Source organism: Marmota monax, unplaced genomic scaffold (genome assembly GCF_021218885.2).
Source record: "Marmota monax isolate L192 unplaced genomic scaffold, Marmota_monax_Labrador192_F-V1.1 WCK01_AAM20220418_F8-fsc00133, whole genome shotgun sequence".
NCBI classification, from domain to species: Eukaryota; Metazoa; Chordata; class Mammalia; order Rodentia; family Sciuridae; genus Marmota; species Marmota monax.
The window spans coordinates 723,666-745,057 of NW_026694821.1; the positions used below are offsets into that span (position 1 = coordinate 723,666).

General features: G+C 35.9%; 2 protein-coding genes across 5 annotated transcripts in view; one reads left to right on the forward strand and one right to left on the reverse strand.

The window, feature by feature from the left end:
• The window catches only part of Tax1bp1 (Tax1 binding protein 1), a 69,567-nt gene extending 58,652 nt beyond the window's left edge, over positions 1–10,915 (forward strand). For all 3 annotated transcript variants that reach the window (XM_046425999.2, XM_046426001.2, XM_058573139.1), the window contains 2 exons: positions 9,425–9,507; positions 10,288–10,915. In XM_046425999.2, coding sequence (XP_046281955.1) covers positions 9,425–9,507; positions 10,288–10,489 — 285 coding nt within the window. In that variant the 3' untranslated portion in view covers positions 10,490–10,915. The remainder of the gene's footprint in view (positions 1–9,424; positions 9,508–10,287) is intronic.
• Positions 10,916–12,146: 1,231 nt separating this feature from the next.
• The window catches only part of Jazf1 (JAZF zinc finger 1), a 328,417-nt gene continuing 319,171 nt past the window's right edge, over positions 12,147–21,392 (reverse strand). For both annotated transcript variants that reach the window (XM_046426002.2, XM_058573141.1), the window contains exon 5: positions 12,147–14,497. In XM_046426002.2, coding sequence (XP_046281958.1) covers positions 14,321–14,497 — 177 coding nt within the window. In that variant the 3' untranslated portion in view covers positions 12,147–14,320. The remainder of the gene's footprint in view (positions 14,498–21,392) is intronic.

Below are 21,392 nucleotides of genomic sequence, written 5' to 3' on the forward strand. Positions count from 1 at the left end.
TTTTGAATTAATTCTATGCTGTTCGTTTAATTTGGGGGATACTGGGGATTTAACCCAGGGGCCCTCTACCACTAAGCTACATCCTTAGCCCTTTTTTTTTTATTTTGAGACAAGGTCTTGCTAAGTTGTCCAGAGTGTCCTTGAACTTGTGATTCTCCTGCCTCAGTTTCCCAATTTGCTGGGATTATAGGGATGTGCCACTGTACCCTTTTTACATATACAGTTATTTCTACCTGGTAATATGTATCTAGTTGGTATCTCCTAATGCTAAATTTTACCCTTTCCATAACTATGTAGTGTCTTTGATATAGTAGGGGCTATTTAAACGTTTGAGATCAGTGATTTTAGTTAAAGAAATGCTTTTGTTTCTTTTTTTCCTAGTAAACTATTTAAAATTCAGGTAATCTTAGAAAAGGTGACAACTTTATTGAGAGATAATTCACATACTTTATAGTTTACCACGTAAAACATATAATTCAGTAGTAGTCAAATGACTCTGCAACTGTCACCTCCTCCCACACACAGCTTGTAACCATTAGCAGTCAACTCTCCCTTCTATTTCTTTTATTCTCCCAGCTGAGGAAACTTGTAGTCTGCTTTATTTTTTAAATAGATGTGCCTATTTTGGATATTCAGTTATATAAATCAAATCATATTATTTGTGGTCTTTTGGGTCACTTAGTATGTTTTCAAAGTTACCCATTTTTAGTATGCATTCATGTTTATCATGAAGAACATACGTGGTTCCTTTTTATTGCTGAGTTCAGTCATGTTTTCAGTATACATATATTGTATATTCATCTGTTGATGGACATTTAGATTATTTTCACTTTTTGGCTGTTGTGAAATAGTGCTGTTCAGAACATTTGTGTACAAAGTTTTATTTGAATACCTTTTTACTTTTGGGAAAGTGAATTGCTAGGTCAGTTTTAATGGTAATTGTTGGTAAAATTCCTTAAGAGTAAAATTGCTGGGTTGTGTGTTAACTGTTTATTTAATCTTTTGAAGAACTGCCTAATTGTTTTCCACAGTGGCTATATGATTTTACATCAGTATAAGGGTTCCAATAAGAGGGTTCCAATTCTCAACATCCTTGTTATACTTGTTATTGTGATTGTCTTTGGAGGGGGGCAAGGGTTGGGGAGCAGTGCTGGGGATTAAACCCAGGGCCTCAGGCATGCTAGGCAAGTCCTCTACTACTGACCCACATCCCTAGTCCTTGTCTTTTTAATTATAACCCATTATAGTAGGTGTATAGTGGTACATCCTTGTGATTTTGATTTGCGTTTCCCTTATGCCTAATGATGGTAAGCATCTTTTCATTTGCTTTTATATGTTCTCTTTGGAGAAATGTCTGTTGAAATTCTTTGGAAGTTTCTAAATCGGGTCCATTATTATATATATGATTTGCAAATATTTCCTCCTAATCTATGCATTGTCTTTACTTTCTTGATTTTACCTTTATAGCACTGAAGTTTAAGTTGAAGTCGAATTTATCTGTTTGCTTTGTTTATATCTAAGAAATTTTTGCCTCTTAAGATTTTTCATTTTTACTCCTATGTTTTCTTCTAAGGATTATAATTTTTAGCTCTTTAAATTTGGACTTTGGTCCACTCTGAGTTAATTTTGAATGTGGAGAAAAGTAATAGTTTGAAATCTAATGGGGATCTTGGAAAATTATTTGCTGATTTTTAAATTACTTTTAAAGTTATCAAGTGTTAACAGTTCAGTGTTATTCCTTCATTGATATATTATTCTGGTAAAGCTTAAACAATAACATCTCATAAAAGGAGAAATATTGATTATTTTTATTTATTTAATATTATATTTTATTTTATTATTAATGATAATAAAAATTTTGAGAGGTCAAGATATAATGTTCTCTTAATTAAATGTTACCCAGAATTTTTATTGATACTTCCTTTTCTCTTATGTAATGTCTTCAGCCTTAGTAAATGTATACATTTTTAAAGAATGAATGCTTTTGAATTAGAATAATAATTACTGAGTTAAAAAGTTTTATGAAGTAGTGAGACTTTCTCCCTTGACATTTATTAATTCCTGAATGTACTTAAAATATTTCAATTAATAATTCCTAGTAAAAGTAGACTCATGACACAGTTTAGAAATACTGAATAGTTATAGTCCCATAGTCTGGATACTGGTAATTCAGGTGGTGTGACTTAGTTGTTAACCTCTGGATGTATATTGCTAAAATTTAATCGTGGCCTTTTTAAAAATTGAAGTAGAATACATATAATATTTGCCATCTCAACCTTGTAGGTGTACAGTTCTATATGTTATATACATTCACATGGTCACGCAGCTAATCTCCAGAAACTTGCATCTTGAAAAACTGAAACTTCATACCCTTTAAAAAAAAGTTTTATTAAGTAGTGAGACATCCACTTTACCCTACCCCAACCCCTAGCACCCTTCTTTGATTTCTTTGAATCTGACTACTCGAGGTACCTGATGTAAATGGAATCATACAGTTACTTGTCTTTTTGTGATTGGTTTATTTCACTTAGCACAGTGTCTTCAAGGGTCATCCATATTGTAAATATGTTTGAAATTTCTTTCCTTTCAGTAAGGCTGAATAATATTCCATTATGTAGAATTGTTACATGCATCCATCAATAGACATTTGAGAGTTGTTCATGTCTTTTGGCTATTGAGAATAATGGTGCTTTGAATGTGGGTATGCAAATACCTATTCAAGTCCCTGCTTTTAATTCTTTTGACTGTATATTCAGAAGTGAAATTCCTGGATAATATGGTAATGCTGGTTTTAGTTTTTTGAGGAGTCGCTATATACTGTGATCTAATCTTTTTTTTTTTTTAGTTCAGAAGGTTAACCCATTGTAAGACTATTTCTAATGTCCAACATCATTATATACTTTATATAAGAAAAATGTTTTCATATAGAGTATATTTGAAGCATCTAATAAGAACCATGTAATGAGAAGTTTGGGGGTTTCAAATAGGTTTCAGTTTACAATAGCTTGTTTCCTCTGCCTAAAAATCAACTTGTAATAGAAATAGTATTATATTGATGAGTCTAAAGGCAATTTAAAGGGTTTGGAACTTTTTTTTTAAAGGTTTTAAAATACTACTAATAAAAGTGTTGGTTTTTCAAGAAAGTTCTTAATAATTTGAAATTGTTCATAAATAGATTTCAATATGATATTCCCAATAATTTGCTTATAAGAGTATTTTAACAGATTATTTTAAAAATTACAAGATTATTTTACTAGCTACAGATAAATCTGATATTAATCCTTTCAAATTTGTAACTTTCAGTGCTGACTTTTGGTGGAAATCTTTGCAAAATAGAGTACTTGCTGTGTAATTTTGTGTTCTCTCAAAGAATATTATAATCTTGATTTTTAAAATTAACATTAAACAATGTCATGATCTTTAAAGATGTATAGTAAAGCTATGTGATCCGATGTTGAAATACCATTGGATGCTTAGAGTTGTTCTTCTTTTCTCTTTTCACTGAAGCTGTTTTTTTTTTTTTTGTTGCTAATAGAGGACCTGCTTTAATAGCCTTACTTCCCAATCTGATTTGCTATTTTTAATCTATGTGGTTTGGGAAATGAATTAACAAAGCTTGATGAGTAGAATAAGATATGTCTATTCTTGGGCCAAGATTTAATTAATCATTTATTTTTAGTTCTTTTATTCTAATTTGTTATACATGACAGTAAAATTCGTTTTGACACATAACACATAAACAGTATAATTTCTCATTCTTCTGGTTGTACATGCTATAGAATCACACCAGTCGTGTACTCATGTATGTACATAGGGTAATGATGGTCTGATTCATTCCTTCCAGCCCCCACACTCCTCCCCTCTGTCTGATCCAAAGTACCTCTGTTTTTCCCTAGCCTTGCCCTCCCTTATAATGAATTAGCATCCAAATATCAGAGAAAACATTTGACCTTTGGTTTTTGGGGATCAGCTTATTTTGCTTAGCATGATATTCTCCAGTTCCATTCATTTACTGGCAAATATCATAATTTCATTCTTCTTAAAGGCTGAGTAGTATTCCATTGTGTATATATACCACATTTTCTTTTCTTTTTTTTTTTTTTTTACATCTTTTTCATTTTATTTTACTGTTTTTTTTAAATTTATATATGACAGCAGAATGCATTACAATTCTTATTATACATATAGAGCCCAATTTTTCATATCTCTCGTTGTATACAAAGTATAGTCACACCAATTCGTGTCTTCATACATGTACTTTGGATAATAATGATCATCATGTTCCAGCATCATTTCTAACCCCATGCCCCCTCTCTTCCCCTCAAACCCCTCTCCCCTCTCTACAGTTTGTCTATTCCTCCCATGCTCCCTCTCCCTATCCCATTATGAATCAGCCTCCTTATATCAAAGAAAACATTCAGCATTTGATTATTTGGGATTGGCTAACTTCACTTAGCATTATTTTCTCTAACTCCATCCATTTACCTGCAAATGCCATGATTTTATTCTCTTTTATTGCTGAGTAATATTCCATTGTATATATATGCCACATTTTTTTTTATCCATTCATCTATTGAAGGGCATTTAGGTTGGTTCCACAGTTTAGCTATTGTGAATTGTGCTGCTATAAACATTGATTGGCTGTGTCCCTGTAGTATGCTGTTTTTAAGTCCTTTGGGTATTGATCAAGGAGAGGGATAGCTGGGTCAAATGGTGGTTCCATTCCCAATTTTCCAAGAAATCTCCATACTGCTTTCCATATTGGTTGCACCAATTTGCAGTTCCACCAGCAGTGTATGAGTGTAATACCACATTTTCTTCATCAATTCATCTGTTGAATGACACCTAGATTGGATCCATAGTTTAGCTATTGTGAGTTGAGCTGCTACAAACGTAGATGTGGCTGCATCACTGCAGTATGCTGATTTTAAGACCTTTGGGTATAAATCAAGGATTGGGATAATTGGTTCAAATGATAGTTCCATTCCAAGTTTTCTGAGGAATCTCTATACTGCTTTCCATATTGGTTGCACCAATTTGCAGTCCCACCAACAATGTATGAGAGTAGATTTCTCCTCACATCCTTGCCAATATATATTGTTACTTGTATTCTTGATAATTCCCATTCTGACTGGAGTGAGATGAAATTTCAGTGTAGTTTTAGTTTGCATTTCTGTAAATGCTAGAGGTGTTGAACCTTTTTTCATATATTTGTTCACAGATTGTATTTCTTCTTCTGTGAAGTGTCTGTTCAGTTCCATAGTCCATTTACTGATTGGGTTATTTGTTTTGTTTGCTGTTAAGTTTTTTGAGTTCTTTGTCTATCTTGGAGATTAATGCTGTATCTGAGGTGCGTGTGATAAAATTTTCTCTCATTCTGTAGGCTCTCTCTTTGTTATTGATTCCTTTGCTGAGAAGAAGCTTTTTAGCTTGAATCCATCCCATTTATTGATTCTTGATTTTACTTCTTGGACTTTGGGAGTCTTGCTAAGGAAGTCAGATCCTAGGCTACTTTTTCTTCTATTAGGCAGGCGCAGGGTCTGTGTTCTAGTGCCTAAGTCTTTGATTCATTTTGAGTTGAGTTTCGGGCAAGGTGAGAGAGGGGTTAATTTCATTTTGTTACATGTAGATTTCCAATTTTCCCAGCATCCATTTGTTGAATAGGTTGTCTTTTCTCCGGTGAATATTTTTAGCACCTTTGTCTAGTGTGAGATCAACTGCGTTTGTGTGAGTTTGTCTCTGTGTCTTCTGTACATTGGTCTACTTGTCTGTTTTGGTGCCAGTACCATACCATTTTGTTACTATGGCTCTGTAGTATAGTTTAAGGTCTAGTATTGTGATGCCTCCCGTTTCACTCTTCTCGATAAGGATTGCTTCAGCTATTATGGATCGGTCTTTAATTTTTCCAAATGAATTTCACGATTGCTTTTTCTAATTCTATGAAGAATGTCATTGGGATTCTAATAGGAATTGCATTAAATCTATATAACTTTTTTGGTAGTATGGCCATTTTAACAATATTAATTCTACCTATCCTTTGGTAGTATGGCCATTTTGACAATATTAATTCTACCTATCCAGGAGCATTGGGAGGTCTTTTCATATTGTAAGGTCGTCTTCAATTTCTTTAGTGTTCTGTAGTTTTTATTGTAGAGGTCTTTTACTTTATTTGGTTGATTGATTCTCAAATAAATTTTTTTTTTAAGCTGTTGTCAATGGGGTAGTTTTCCTAATTTCTCTTTTAGTAGATTCATCGCTGATGTGTAGGAACATGTTTGGTTTAAGGATGTTAATTTTTTTATATCCTGCTACTTTCCTGAATTCATTTATTAGTTCTAGAAGTTTTCTGGTGTGGAATTCTTTTGATCTTCTAACTATAGAATCAAGTCATTGGCAAACAGTGATAATTTGAGTTCTTTTCCTATTCATATCCCTCTACTCTGGCTGCAGTTTCAAGGACAGTGTTGAATAGAAGTGGTGAAAGAGGGCATCCTTGTCTTGTTCCAGGTTTTAGAGGGAATGCTTTCAATTTTTCTCCATTTAGAATGATGTTGGCCTTGGGTTTAGCATACAGAGCTCTTAGAATGTTGAGGTATGTTCCTACTATCCCTAGTTGTTTTAGTATTTTGAACATGAAGGGGTGCTGTATTTTATCACATGCTTTTTCTGCATCTGTTGAGATGATCATATGATTCTTTTCTTTGTCTATTGATATGATGAATTATGTTTATTGATTTCTGTACGTTGAACCAACCATGCATCCCTGGGATGAACCCCACTTGGTATGGTGTAGTATCTTATAAAGTTTTTGTTGATTGATCATTTTGAATATCAATGTCATGAGAGATTTCATTGTATGAATTGGCTCTTCAAAGACTTAATGCATATTTTCTGATTCTGAGCTATCAGGTGATTCTTTTGTTGTTGAATTTCACAAGAAATTGCCATTTCTCATTATAACACCTCCAATGCCACTTCCCTTGGATTAGAAAATAGGTGATAAAACATAACCAGAATAATAGGGTTATCATTGCCATATTTAGAAAGTGTAAATTGCTTTTGCTCTCCTTCCCTCCACCAGGTATTTAATGAGCAGGGGTAATAATGTATCTGATAGAATGTGTGTGGCATCTTAGCCTGCAGTACACTATACTCTAGGCTTATTCATGAAAGCACAAAATTGATGAAAGCTGTTATCTGTTTTAAAATGGAGAGAGCAGGTTATAGGATTTTAAATTTTTCATTGCCTCAGCTCCTAAGCCATTGGGATTACAGGCATGCGCCACTGCACCCAGCAAATTATTTTTCTTTTTGATTGATGAACAAGAAATTTTGGTTCATTATGTTAGTTATTTAAGCAGGTTCAGAATTTCAACTGTTGTTGCTGGAAAGCCTAAATCTGAAAGCTAGAATAACCTGGAACAGAATCAAAATTTATTATGTTATACATACTATCCTTACTATCAGATCTACTATATCATCTTCCTTCTTTGTACATATAAATTTAAGCTGCCTGGTTTTTAGTTACCTATAGTCTTAATTTTTTGTTTGTTTTGTTTAATGGTGCTGGGGATTGAACTTAGTCCCTTGAGCATGCTAAGTAAATACTTCATTACAGCTATATCACCCCACCCTTTAAGCCTAGATAGGTTGTCTGTCCTATTTTCCTTTTGCCCAGTATATTCTCTGGATGGAAATAAAAAGCACTTTCTCATGTACATGGGTAGCAGGGAAGCTTCTTGCCCACACCTTTATATTTCAAGAAGGGAAAGTTGTCAGAATGATAGACAAGCACCCCTCCCCCAAATACTGGTTATTCATTAACATTGCATTTTCATGTCACCTATACTTTTTTCGTACCTCTTCCCCATGATAACTTAAATAGTACATTAATAGCCTCTGTGGGGCAAACATGACTACCCAGCACTATAAAGGATGTTCATTGGTGCCTACACTTGGTTTTGTGCTGTTAAGTCATGACACAAGAGTGGTTAATTGCTATTGAAAGGAACAAAAGCAAATAGGCAATTTCAGTTCCTGTTCTGGGTGTTAATTGAGCTTCTGTGTGGGTGTAACATGTACATAGCTCAAATTTACTTCTGGGATATAAGCACAGGAATCTAAATCAGTGTGTTTTTTTTTTTTATTATTTAAAACTCAGAATTAAGTTCCCTTGACTATCTATTAATCAAAAATTGAATTTTGAATTTTGTTCTACAGCATTTTGAGGTGTGTGGTTTGGTGCAATGTTTTGCTTTAACATGTATTTTCTAGTTGGATTTACCAGTGTGTGTGCCCAAGAATATACACATAAAAACTCAGACATTTTATTGGTTTTCCTATATTTATGATTTCTGTATATTGTGCATGGATGTATCTACACATCAGAAAAGTTTCCTTGCAATTTAACAATTAGTACGTGTGAGTAAATTGAAACATGAATGCAGTCTTATGAAAATGATCACTCAGGCTGTGGAATGATTAAAAAATCAGTAAAATTAATTACAATTAATAGATTTGAAAGGTTTTGGTTTTACCTTCATTCACACAGTTACATATGATATGTCTCCATTTCACTAAATATTGTTCTTGTATAGTAGTATACCCTTATCACTGGTTTCAGTTATGTGCAGTCAGCTGTGGTCTGGATATATTAAATGGAAAATTCTGGAATTAATTCATACTTTTAAAATTGTGTGTTGTTCTAAGTAGCATGGTTTTTAGTTACCTATAGTCTTAATCTCACACACAACCTGAATCATCCTTTCGTACAAATGTTATCTACCCTGTATTAGTTACCTGCCTCTTAGTCACCTAGTAGCTATCCCAGTTTTTAGATCAACTGTCTCACAGTATCACAGTGTGTGTGTTCAAGTAATCCTGTTTTACCTAATAAGGGAACTAAAGCAATAGAGAAATTGATGCTGACAATTGGAATATGCTAAAGGGAAACTGAATTGCTTCCTTTAAATGAAAAGGTGAGAATGTTCAATAAGATGTTTTGAGAGAAAGAGACCACATTCACATAGCTTTTGTTAGAGTACACTGTTTTATGTTACTTTATTATTGTTAACCTTTTACCATACCTCATCTAGAAATTATCATAGGTATGGTATGTATATATAACAATTATTCGCAGTTGGGTAGTATCCTCAGTTTCATGCATCCACCACAGATCCTGGAATATATGCCCTGTTGGGTATGGGGAGTCCTCTTTTTTAAGAAGTTCAGACTGTTAGTACATAGTGAAATATTCTGTTAAGTTCACTGTCAAACATATTTATTTATATGAAAGTCTAATTAAATGATAATTAAGGTATAATTTTCTTCCTTTGTTCTGTCAATTTGCTTATTCAAATTAAGGAATTGATAGTTGGTTTTACATTTCTCAAAAATGTTTTAAAATTATTTTCTTTCTGCTTAGGAAGATGAAAATGTGCCCACTGTTTCTGATCCACCAAGTCAGCATTTACGTGGGCATGGAACAGGCTTTTGCTTTGATTCCAGGTAAGTTTTTTCTTTTCTTTTGTAGAATTACATGGATTAAGACTAGTGATTCTCAAAGTGTTGTTAGTCCTGGGAATTTGTTAGAAATGAAAGTAAGTTCCCAGTGTGTGGCCTACAGAATCAGGTGTATGGCCTAGCAATTCACTGCCCTCTGGATGATTCTGATATGTGCAATCCTTTGAGAAACAATGTCATATTAACTTGACTGTTAAACCAAATGGGCACTGTTGAATTGTATTTGCCCTTATAGTTTTACAATAGACATTTCCTATTAGTTAAAAGTGGAGGAATTTGCTGGGTGGGTGGCACATGCATGTAATCCCAGTGGCTCAGGAGGCTGAGACAGGAGGATTGCGTGTTCAAAGCCAGCCTCAGCTACAGCAAGCACTAAGCAACTGTCTCTAAATAAAATACAGAATAGGGCTAAGGGTGTGGCTCAGTGGTTGAGTATCCCTGAGTTCAATTCCCAGTACCACCACCTCCAAAGGAATTTTTGGCACTAAGCCTCATTTCACACAGTGCTAGTGGTTTTTAATGAAAAAGGTTTTGTTTATCTAATTATAGATTAAATTTAAAGGTCTTATGAATAGATACACAATTATCTATAGTCAGCATTGAGAAGCAGGAAAAAGGCTTCTGGAGTAACTAAAGGCTTTCAAGATACATTGTTCAATAGGAATGTCAGCTAATTTGATAAATGTAATATTGTCATATACTGACCATTACTGCTGTTATAAATTTATTAGAAAATCTGTAATTCTTCATTTTCCTTTCTTTAAGCTTTGATGTTCACAAGAAGTGTCCTCTTTGTGAACTAATGTTTCCTCCCAACTATGATCAGAGCAAATTTGAAGAACATGTTGAAAGCCACTGGAAGGTGTGCCCAATGTGCAGCGAGCAGTTCCCTCCTGACTATGACCAGCAGGGGTTTGAAAGGCATGTTCAGACCCATTTTGATCAGCATGTTCTAAACTTTGACTAGGTACTTTTTATTATGATTTAATACAGTTTAGCAATTTAAAAAAAGTCACTTCAAATAGACCACTAAGAAGACCACAAGGCACCACTTTCACACATCCTCTACCATACTTTTCTGACAAAGAGCTACTTTGAGTTTGGTGTTGCTAGGGTCAGAGTCAGTCTTTGGCTTATCAATAAATATAATTTTAACCTAACTATTAATCTTACTTGCTTTAAGAAAAGAAGTTCTTGTGTGTTTATATCTTTATTTATTCTCATTTGCAAAATTGTATGAAAAAAGGATACAGGAATTATTTTAATGTTACTGCACTGAAAAAATATATATGTAATAGTGTGCTAGATTACTTAGAATATTTACAAGTTTCTGTTGATCTTGTTGATTGAGCATGATTACTAAATATTATGTAATAAAAAACATTGATCATAACAGTTTTGCGAAGTTAATTCTTTGAATATATATAGAAAAGTCCATAATTTAGCTTGTGAAATAATAGTTCTAAAATTTTCTTTAGAAATGAAAGTTCAGGTAGAATGAGATCACATGCTTGCAAATACCCTTTTTATATATGAAATGTTGGCTTTAGGAATTAATAGAAGGCATATTTTGCTAATTTTATGACAAAATTTAGAATAACCAAATGACTATTTTTAAACTGCGTTGAATTTGTATTTATAACTAATGGGGAAAGGGAACAAGTCAGTACAATTTGTTTTCATATTAAATGACCTCATAACAGTGTTTGTGGCATAAAAATCGGAATATGTCAGTATCTTTTTCACATTTTCCTGATGAGAATATAAATTTGAAATAACATTTTCAGTGATTAAAAATGTAAATGCATAAACCCAAATGAAAGTAATGTGTTTCTTTAGTTGTGTCTGCTGTGCAGTCCCCATTAACATTAAAGAACACACATTTTTCAAGGTCTGTAATTTCTTCGTCAAATTTATTTGCAGTAGTTTTTCACTAACCTAGCATTTTGGGCACATTTTTTTGGCCTTTAAAAAACTTAGGAACTGTATTTCTTTCTGTCAATGTTAAGAATTTAACATTTACTGTTTTGGTAGTTATCCAAATGTTGAGGCTTACTCTGAGCAAACTGTTAATCTACTATTGACTTCTGGGGTGGTGTATGTGAACTGCATGCATATCATGTTGCTTGTATTTGTAAGAGAATCTGTATTGCAGGAATCCTCTGAAAAGATTTTTGAATCTAGGGCAGTATATTAGGCATTCAAATGTTTAAAACATGACAGTCCTGAGAGGCAGCAGCATTGAAGACTTCATGTTTCAGCTTCCTGGTAAGTCACAAAACAAGCAGAATATATGCAGGTAAAACATATTTAACACTGAGCATTTTTTGTTGTAGCTAGCAGTTATGGTTTATGTTAATCTGAAAGTAGTACCTTTTGAATGTTACAGTGCTGTTATTAATGAAATGATACTATCTTATTAGCCTTTACTTTTAACTAGTGTTTTGGACCCAGGCTTAGAAAAGTAATGCAGTCACAGCAAAAATTTGAGAGAATAAACTATGCACCCACAGAAGACTATAAAATAATAGATACAATAGAACAAGGCACTGATTATATAGTTCCCATGGTAAGCTTAATACTTTATTTTCATCCTTTATTATGGGGAAAAAAAAAGAGCCATCTTTGTTTTGGGTCAGAGGCAGTTTATTTTAATGTGATTTCATTTACATTTATAAGCAGCTTTTCTTGACAGGAATTTTGATTAAGTTGCCTTCAGTTCTAAAACCTCTGTCACCTTCAAACAATGTGCTCTGTCCCCAGCAAAACATACGAAAATATAATTTAAAGCACAGTTTTCACAGACACGGTACAATACATTCACTATACAGGGTATAACAAAATATTCCCATCCTTACCTGTTTAGTAATACTGTCACAATAAGTAAATAGAAATTGGAATTTGTTTTATCATTGAAAGAAATTTAACATGCACAATGACTATTTTTATGACTGTTTAGCTGTTGAACTACTGATCCAGCCTGCAGTTTCTTGCACTAGAAGGAGCAAAGCTAAATAATTGCTGGCCTACATTTTTTTTTTTTTTTTTTGGTCAACTGTAGGTAGATATGAAATAGCCAAGTAGGGCTGCTTTATGCACCAACTAGTTGATTCTCATATCTGGATCACCTTCTTAACATAGGATAACACTGTATTCAGGACCAAGACCACTCTTCGAGATCCGAGGAAATTTTTAGTGGGCAGTATCTTTATAAATATTTTTAAATCCCTCATTATGAGAGATTCACAACTTGTGAATAAAGAACCTTACCCATCTGTTTAACAGAATTATCTTTCAAAATGTCTGAAAAATTGAGGAGGGACCCCTGCTTCCCAGCCATGTGTAAGACTTTTCATCAAATGGAAAGAATGGGAAGAAAGTTATTTTATGAGGAATTTGAATTTGCTTTTCACCAGTTTGTATGTGGGTAGTTAGCTGTCTTGAAGCAATTTTTATTGCATAATTAGGCAACTGGTAAACTCTTGGGTTTAAGGAATAGCACTTGGGAGAAAAGAACACTCAAGGCATGATGGTACTGTCGGTGAGAAAAACTTCAGTAATGGTCCAGATGTGGGTCACTCTAATGGGTCATATTAGTCACACTTTTCTTTGACCACCTGCTGCAAGAAGCACTTAATTATCAATAAGGCTCATTTTCATATTTCGGCAAAATGTTTATAAAGCTAAACAGACATTTCCAATGATAATGCACACATCTACAATATGATGGGAAAAGTGCCTTTAAAATAAGTCTCAAAACACAACATGGAAAGGAGGCAATAAGGGTCTTAACAAAAATGTTTCTCTTTGAAACTTGCTTAGAGTTTTAATTCTGATTTGCAACCCACAGGTTTCTTAGGGCAGTGGTTGCAAGAATTGGCAACACATAAACATTAAACTGTTGGCAATAGAGAACTACAAAGTGCTTTAAAACTTCATTGGAAGGTGAAGCTATAACTGAATTTCATATGCACAAAATTTGCACTTGTTTCTTAACAGATTTCAGGGGGAAAGTATTTTACTAAACTGGTATCTTGGTCCGCAAGTTAACAATTGGTATTTGAATCCCTTGCACCCAGCAGGCACTCCACGAATGTGTTAATGAGTGAACTGAATATTTTGTACAAAAATGCCATTTATAACACTAAAATGATAAGTCAGATGGCAAGATTTTCAGCTTTTTAAAGAGCAAAAGGATTTGCGAAATATAAAACACAGAAAGCACACCTTTTATGCATGTTATTTAAATATGAAAATATTTTTAGCATATTAAACATTCTTATTTATAATTCCATTACCTAAAGTCTTTCTACTCACAAATACTAACTCCATTATGTAAGGCATGGTAACCAGTGTGATAATGAAGGTATTATTTTGGTTTTGAACGTGAGTTGATGTGTTGAAAAACTTCAATCACATTACAATCTTGAAAAAACATCTCAGTGCCAGCCCCTCCTCCCCCCCCCCCCAATTGATATTACTGCAATACAACTAAACATATGCAACATGCCCTCAATTTTATTTTGTTTTGGGGGAAATGTGCTGAAGAACCTAGAGCTTTTTTTGTTTAGCACCTTATATCAAAGTAATGAAAATGGGTATGATGATTACATGTGCAAATGTACAAAATCATTAACTCTACAAAGATACGTCATTCCAAAATTACAGAAAAATTTAAAGCATGCATTTAATTCTTTTTCTTTAAAGGGTTGCTGAATGCTTCCCCTGAAAAAAGGTGGCTGTTTTCAAAATCAGCAACTGCTGGTGAGGATTTCTTGGCACAGTTATGACCAGCATGTTATTGCTGCATCTTCCTGATAATCTCAGCCGACACCGGGGGGTGGAAATTGATTGTATGGTGCCGCAGGCCCTGAGCGGTCTTGTAACTCTTTCCACACCGACATTTGAATGGTTTGCGGACACGAATCTGTGTTCTGTGACCATTCTTAGCGTGGTACTTTATGCCATTCACATTCTGTGGAGAAGACAAAATGTTACCTGTTAGATGACGTCTCAGGTTTTAACCTTAGTATGGATCAAGATTGCAGTTAACACATCTGGGTGGCAGCTGTTTATAGAGAGAAAGCTTTGCATGAACTCCAGTTGTGACCCTTTAAGGACAGCCTCGTGTATGGGCACCAGGTCACACACTTAAGGAGATACTCAAAGAGTATATATCTTCAGTATATATTCAGGCTCACAGACTACATATAAAAAAAGTTTTGAATAGGAACAGTTCCCTCTTCCTGGAACTTGCTTCTCCCTGAATCACTTTTCAACTCTGACAGAGTTAACAATGATCAGTCGTATAAAAATATACTAAGGATGACCAACAAAATGTTTCTAAAGAAAACAAAGAACCAACAGATTGGGACAAATCTTAAAGACTTGTATGAATTTCTGATTTGGAAACTCAAGAGTCTTGATTTCAGACAACTACAATAATAATTTCCTCTAACCTTACCTGGAATCTTTGTCCATTTTCTTTTTGTCTATTTTCTGCTCGTAAGCAGGTGTCACTGATACCACTATGGCAGCATAGGTATATGTGAAAACCAAGCACCCAGAGACAGATGAAGGCCCTACCTTTATTGATGTGTACTGCATTCCAAATAGAAAATGTGCTTTCAAAAGTTTAGGTTATTATGTTAGTCTTGGCACTAAAATGTGACTGGATTTCTTACCATCCAGATTTTTATTATCTAGATGTTAAGATTAACAATGCTTTCAGGATTTCTTCTAATTGGTTTTGCTAGTTCACTATCGTATTCTATGTAAGATTCCATTTCTTGATTTACTCTTTACATGTTTAATGAACAGTTAATATTGTTCAGCCAATTAAACAGGTTGCAGGCGTTAAGGGGAAGACTTAAGAAAGAAATGTCAGAGGTGATATTTGCATATAAGTCTTAATTTCCAAGTCAGATTAGAGAATAAGGGAATAGAGAAGCAGCAGCTTGATACTTGAGTTGCTAAGCACAGAAAACCAAGCATGAGCTATTTCCTAAAATACTACTTAAATACCAGTCCTGATGGGCCTGATCCCATGCCCAACAAGAAGATTCCAGCAGTCTTTCTACCCATTCATAGGATGTCCTTAATGAGCTCCCGGAAAGCAGGGATGACTCCTGCTACTATTTGATGAGTAACCAAGTTCCTGGCACGTAGTAAGTGCTAAGTGAATGAGTTTGTTAGAAAAGTGTTTCCCAGTGCGTGTCTCACTATTCAGGAAGACGTTGAGAGGACTACTATTAAATATATGGGTTTGGGGCTGGGGTTGTGGCTCAGCAGTAGAGCACTCTTGCCTAGCACATGTGAGGCCCTGCATTCAATGCTCAGCACCACATAAAAATAAATATATGGTTTTGGTGGTTGTTACTATCACATTTCCTTCTTAAGAGTTTTGTAAGCCCAACAATAGAGAATTCTGTTGGACTTGTTGAACCCAGAGGTGCCAAATAGCCACAGGACTGTCTTCAAAGTCTCAAGGTTGTCCAAAAAGCTAGGTTAGAAGGACACCAGCCTCTGTCCAAACATGTGGCTTGGGCTGTCTGTACCTTCATCCCTTGTCCTCCCTGCATCCATCCTTTCTCATAGTGAGGAAGCACCTTTCCAAGAGCCATAATCAGACAGACTGACCTAACATGGATAGATGTGTCCTGATGGCCCCCAGCTATTCTAGCCCCCCCCCCCCCAGGTGAGGCACAGGCATGTGAGTGAAGAAGCCAATTTGTGTATCCAACTGGGTTCAGCCTTCAGATGAAGTTCTACTGCAACTTTAACAAGAACTACCTAGCCAGAGCAACCAATTTATAGTACTCTGGAAGATAAATTCTTGAAGTTGTGTGTGAGTGCGCGCGCACGCCTTTTGAGAAGGAGGGACGAACAATACAGTGATACTTTTATGACCATTAAAAAAAAAAAGTGGTAGAATATGCAACAAAATGAAATTAAGCCCCTATCTCTAAATGTACAAAACTCTAATTAGATCAAGGACCAAGGAATTAAACCAGAGACCCTGTGCCTAATTGAAGAAAAAGTAGGCCCAAATCTTCTTCATGTCAGATTAGGCCCCAACTTCCTTAATAAGACTCCTATAGCAAAAGAAATAAAATCAAGAATCAATAAATGGGATGGGTTCAAACTGAAAAGCTGCTTCTCAGCAAAAGAAACAATTAGGTGAATAGAGAGCCTACATATTGGGAGCAAATCTTTACCCCTCACACATCAGATAGAGCACTAATCAAGAACTCAAAAAGCTAAGCACCAAAAAAAACAAATAACCCAATTAATAAATGGGCCAAGGACCTGAACAGACGCTTCTCAGAAGAGGATATACAATCAATCAACAAATATATGAAAAAACAGTTCATCACTAGTAGCAATTAGAGAAATGCAAATCAAAACCACTCGAAGATTTCATCTCACTCCAGTCAGAATGGCAGCTATTATGAAGACAAACAACAATAATTGTTGGCGAGGATGTGGGGGAAAAGGTACACTCATACACTGGTGGTGGGAATGCAAATTGGTGCAGCCAATATGGAAAGCAGTATGGAGATCTCTTGGGAAATTGGGAATGGAACCACCATTTGTCCCAGCTATCCCTCTCCTTGGTCTATACCCAAAGGACTTATAAACAGCATACTACAGGGACACAGCCACATCAATGTTTATAGCAGCACAATTCACAATAGCTAAACTGTGGAACCAACCTAGATGCCCTTCAGGAGATCAATGGATAAAGAAACTGTGGTATATAACACAATGGAATTTTACTCAGCATTGAGAATAAAATCATGGCATTTGCAGTTAAATGGATGAAGCTGGAGAATATTATGCTAAGTGAGGTAAGCCAATCCCCCAAAACCAAATGCTGAATGCTTTTCTCTGATGAGAGGATTTTGATCCATAATGAAATGGAGAGGGGGGAATGGGAGTAATGGAGGAACTTTAGGGCAAGGGGAGGGAGGGGAAGTGAGGGGATGGGTAAGAAAGATGGTGGAATGAGATGGATCATTACCCCATGTACACATATGAAGACAAGAATGGTGCAAGTCTACTTTGTGTACAACCAGAGAAATGAAAAATTGTGCTCTATATGTGTACTATGAATTGAAATGCATTCTGCTGTCATATAAAACAAATTAGAATAAATAGATTTTTTAAAAAAGACTGGTAGGAAGTCATCCATTGGCTAACAAATGGTAGACATGGGTATATATGCCTGCTTGTGATTATCCTATTTGTCAGTTCAATGAATACTCATTGAGCATTTAATTTGCAAGTTGCCTGTCATTATTTACATTATTAATATTTTGAAAGATCAGACTCTTCTCAGGATTGGTGCAGTTAGAAGCTTCAGTGACTTTTTAGAGAGGCTCTTCCCATTGCCTATGTGTGAATGGATGGATGGATGGATGGATGAACTCTTAAGAATAGTCTGATTTGACCTTGTACCAACATTTGTGATAATGGTATCCCATGGACACTTGTGAACTTGGTAAATCACAGTAACAGTGGAATGGTATAGCCCCTAGTCGGGGCCTTTTCTGTGGTTAAGGGTTACTAAACATTTCATTTCCTTCTTTTTGTAAGATAGATCATTAGTAATCTAGCTAACCTTGTGCCTGCTGTTTTTCACAGCTTGTCAAAGGAAACTAAAGAGCATTAACCATGAAGCAAAAAGGCATACTGAAGCAGCAGGGCCTAGACAACTCCATCCAGGTCTGTGTTTCATGATTAATTAGGTTTGGGGAGGTTTGAAACCAGAAATTGCTAAAGCTAGTCCACGGGGAAAACAGATCCAGAGTTGTACAGGAGTCAGACAAGGACAGCAGGCTGTGTGGCTTCTAACCAGCTTGAGTGTAAACTCTGCTGTGGTCTGGCTGTGTGACAGGAAGACAGCAATCCTATATGTTGCCATTATCACCGGAAGAATCAGGAAGCCAATCAATTGGACATTTGGGAACTTGCTATTTCCAGGGTTGGCCAAAGAATCTACCATAACCATTCCTTTGTTACTGTGATTTAGCAAGTTCACAAGTGTGAAGGAAAAGGGTAGGACAGGAGGATAATTGAGGACTTGGGTGGATTTTCTGCCATCAGGACCTACCTGTCCTTACTATGGATAACAAGCAGTTTAGAGGCTATTCCAAAAATTCCACTTTAAATCATGAAACCTAAAGTCAAGACACTAAGCTGAGCTATCCTGTCTTCCACTGTGTTTGAAATTTGTTGTTAGTACTCAGGCTTATGCACAATTTTGACAAGTGCCCTAAATATGAAAGTCATAACTTTCAGTTCTCAAGGGCCTTGATGTTCTACATAAAGGAGAAGATGAAGTTAGGGATTGGGGGAGAAAGGATGTGACAAAACATCAGCTGCAGAGAGAGTGGTGGCAAAGCAGGGTGGCAATAGATGTGCAGGTGAGTGAGGCAGGGTTTCTAGAAAAGATCATGTCTGTCTTCTCCTGATGATTAGGACTAATATGAAGTAAAAGTTTAGAAAATAATAGGAAAGCATGAAAAAGAAAAATTTCAGTATTTTTTCAGTGTACTTGTATATCTGTTTATACATATCAATATAACAAATGTAGCACCTCTTTTTACCACAATGTTATTTTGTAAGCATTCCCTTATCACTAAATATTTCTTGAAAACAGATTTTTTATTGGCAGAGTATTTTCGTTAGTTCTTTTGTTAGTGGTGCTGGGGATGGCGGAATTCCGTTAGAAGATTAGTACTTCCCAAATTTGTGCTGACTTTAAGTGATAAACTCTCTCTTGTATATCAATCTTTGTTGATAGCATTCTTAAAGTAATTGTTTAAATTTTATGGTGCTGGGGATTGAACCAGGCCCTGGCATGTTTTAGGCAATAATTGTACCACTGAGTTACACCCCGGCCCAGAATCAATTTCTAAAAGATTTAGGGAGCTAAAGGTATAAAACTTTTTTAAAGCTCCAGTTATTATTTGCTGCCAAGTTGCTATCCAGTTACATTCCCAGCAGGGCTTCTGATGGGCTCTTTAGGGGACTTGGTTCCATCCAGGCAGGGAAGTAAAGACTAACATGCCCTCTTGTGGAAAAACCCCAAGCTACAGAGTTGCCCTACTATATTTTAGGTGCAGCACAGAAATAGGTGGGGGGACTTGTTCTGCTTTATATTTCTTAAAAGAAAGTTAGAAAACCTATTTAATCCTCATCACTAGGACATAAAAATTATCAAGAGGAAAATTCCTCAAAGCACTTCCACACATTTTTTATACATTTTCCAAAGGAGAGGTGGGGTGTCTGCACTCTCTGGTCCAAAGTCAGCAGAGAAATGGGAACAGCACCAAAGTGGGGTCAGCACCGCCATCTTGAAACATCTGGGACATATTTGTAAGAATGAGTCGCGCCACCACTTTGGGCTTCCAGTGGTCAGCAAGGGTCCCCTGTTTGTCTCTTCCCCAAACACTATACCTTTATTCTTTGGTCCTCAGATGATCTGTCATAGCCAAGACCCATGCTGGTGCTGAGAGGACTGAGAGCTGTAATTTGACAGCAGCACCAGAGCACTTGGCAAGGCGGGCGGAGGATGAGCACCCAGTCTTCAGGTGGGAGTCTGGGAGATGGGCAAAATCCAGAGCAGATAGCATTTCTCTGCTGTTCCCATTTTCATGAGGGGCAGAATTAAAATGAGGTACTAACAGAAAGGAAGCTGTGGGAGACCACAAAGTGTCACCCCAAACATGCCTCATCCAGTAAGGACTATTGAGCTGAAGGATTTAACAAAAACAAAAACAAAATATTCTACCTTCCCTCTCTTCCAAGGGGAACAAATGTCAACCACTGTAGACAAAGCCTAGACTTCTAGGCCTGGAGATAGCACCTGCGGCATCTATCCTAACAAGTTTTATTAACTAGCTCTTATGGAAAGGCAAAGAAATGGCCAATAAGTTTCCACAAAGACTTGTCTCTTCTCTAAAACTTCACTCTTCTTTGTTGAAGATAACTACCTGAGCTAGAACTCAAAGCTATCTTTTTAAAAAGTACTCACTCACCCCCTGGGTATTTCCCGTGAATATACTCCCTTTTGCTTTTCTCACTAGCCTGCCTTTTGTTACAGCGATCTGTTACAACTAAGAACTTAGGGTTGAGGAAAAAGGGTATTTTTCTTCTACTACAAAATAAACTAGGCATAGGAAATAACCTGGGGGGAAATGCAGAGACTTGGCCCTTTTGCAGGCTCCCTCTCCCACTTCCCACTCTGAGATTTGGGAAGTTAGATACGCATTGTCTCTCAACTGTGTAAATGCCAATGACATGAGAAGAGCTGGTCCTGAGTCAGTATCCAAGAGACTGAACTAGTCAGAGACTCTGGGCCAGCAAGGGACAAAGAATTTAAAAAGTGTGACTTGCCTCAGGAATTAAAAAAAAAAAAAAGGCAGCACTTCTGCATTCTGCCTGACTTCATCATACATTAGCTCACTGCCACCCACCCCTCAACAATACCAAAACCAACAGTCATGCAACACACAAGATGAGATAATTAATACCTGATTCGAGAACAGCACTGTCCCACAGCCAATAACTCCCAGAGCCGAACTGAAGTTTTTAGGGATTACAACAATGTTTATCTTAAGCATATGGTTAGGAGTACTAGTTACGAGTTAGTTCTCCACCTGAGTATTCTTACCCTGCATTCTGACTCAGAAAAAGAAACACTTCCCTCAGGGAATCAGGACAACTAATTGCCACCCATGTCATCTGACAGTTCATGGCAGCCTTTGCAGGCTGAGGTTCACTAAATTTTATTTTGGTTTTGAAAATAGAACACTCTAGTCCTCACTAACCCAGGCAACTGAAGGAGTAAGCTGCTAGAAACC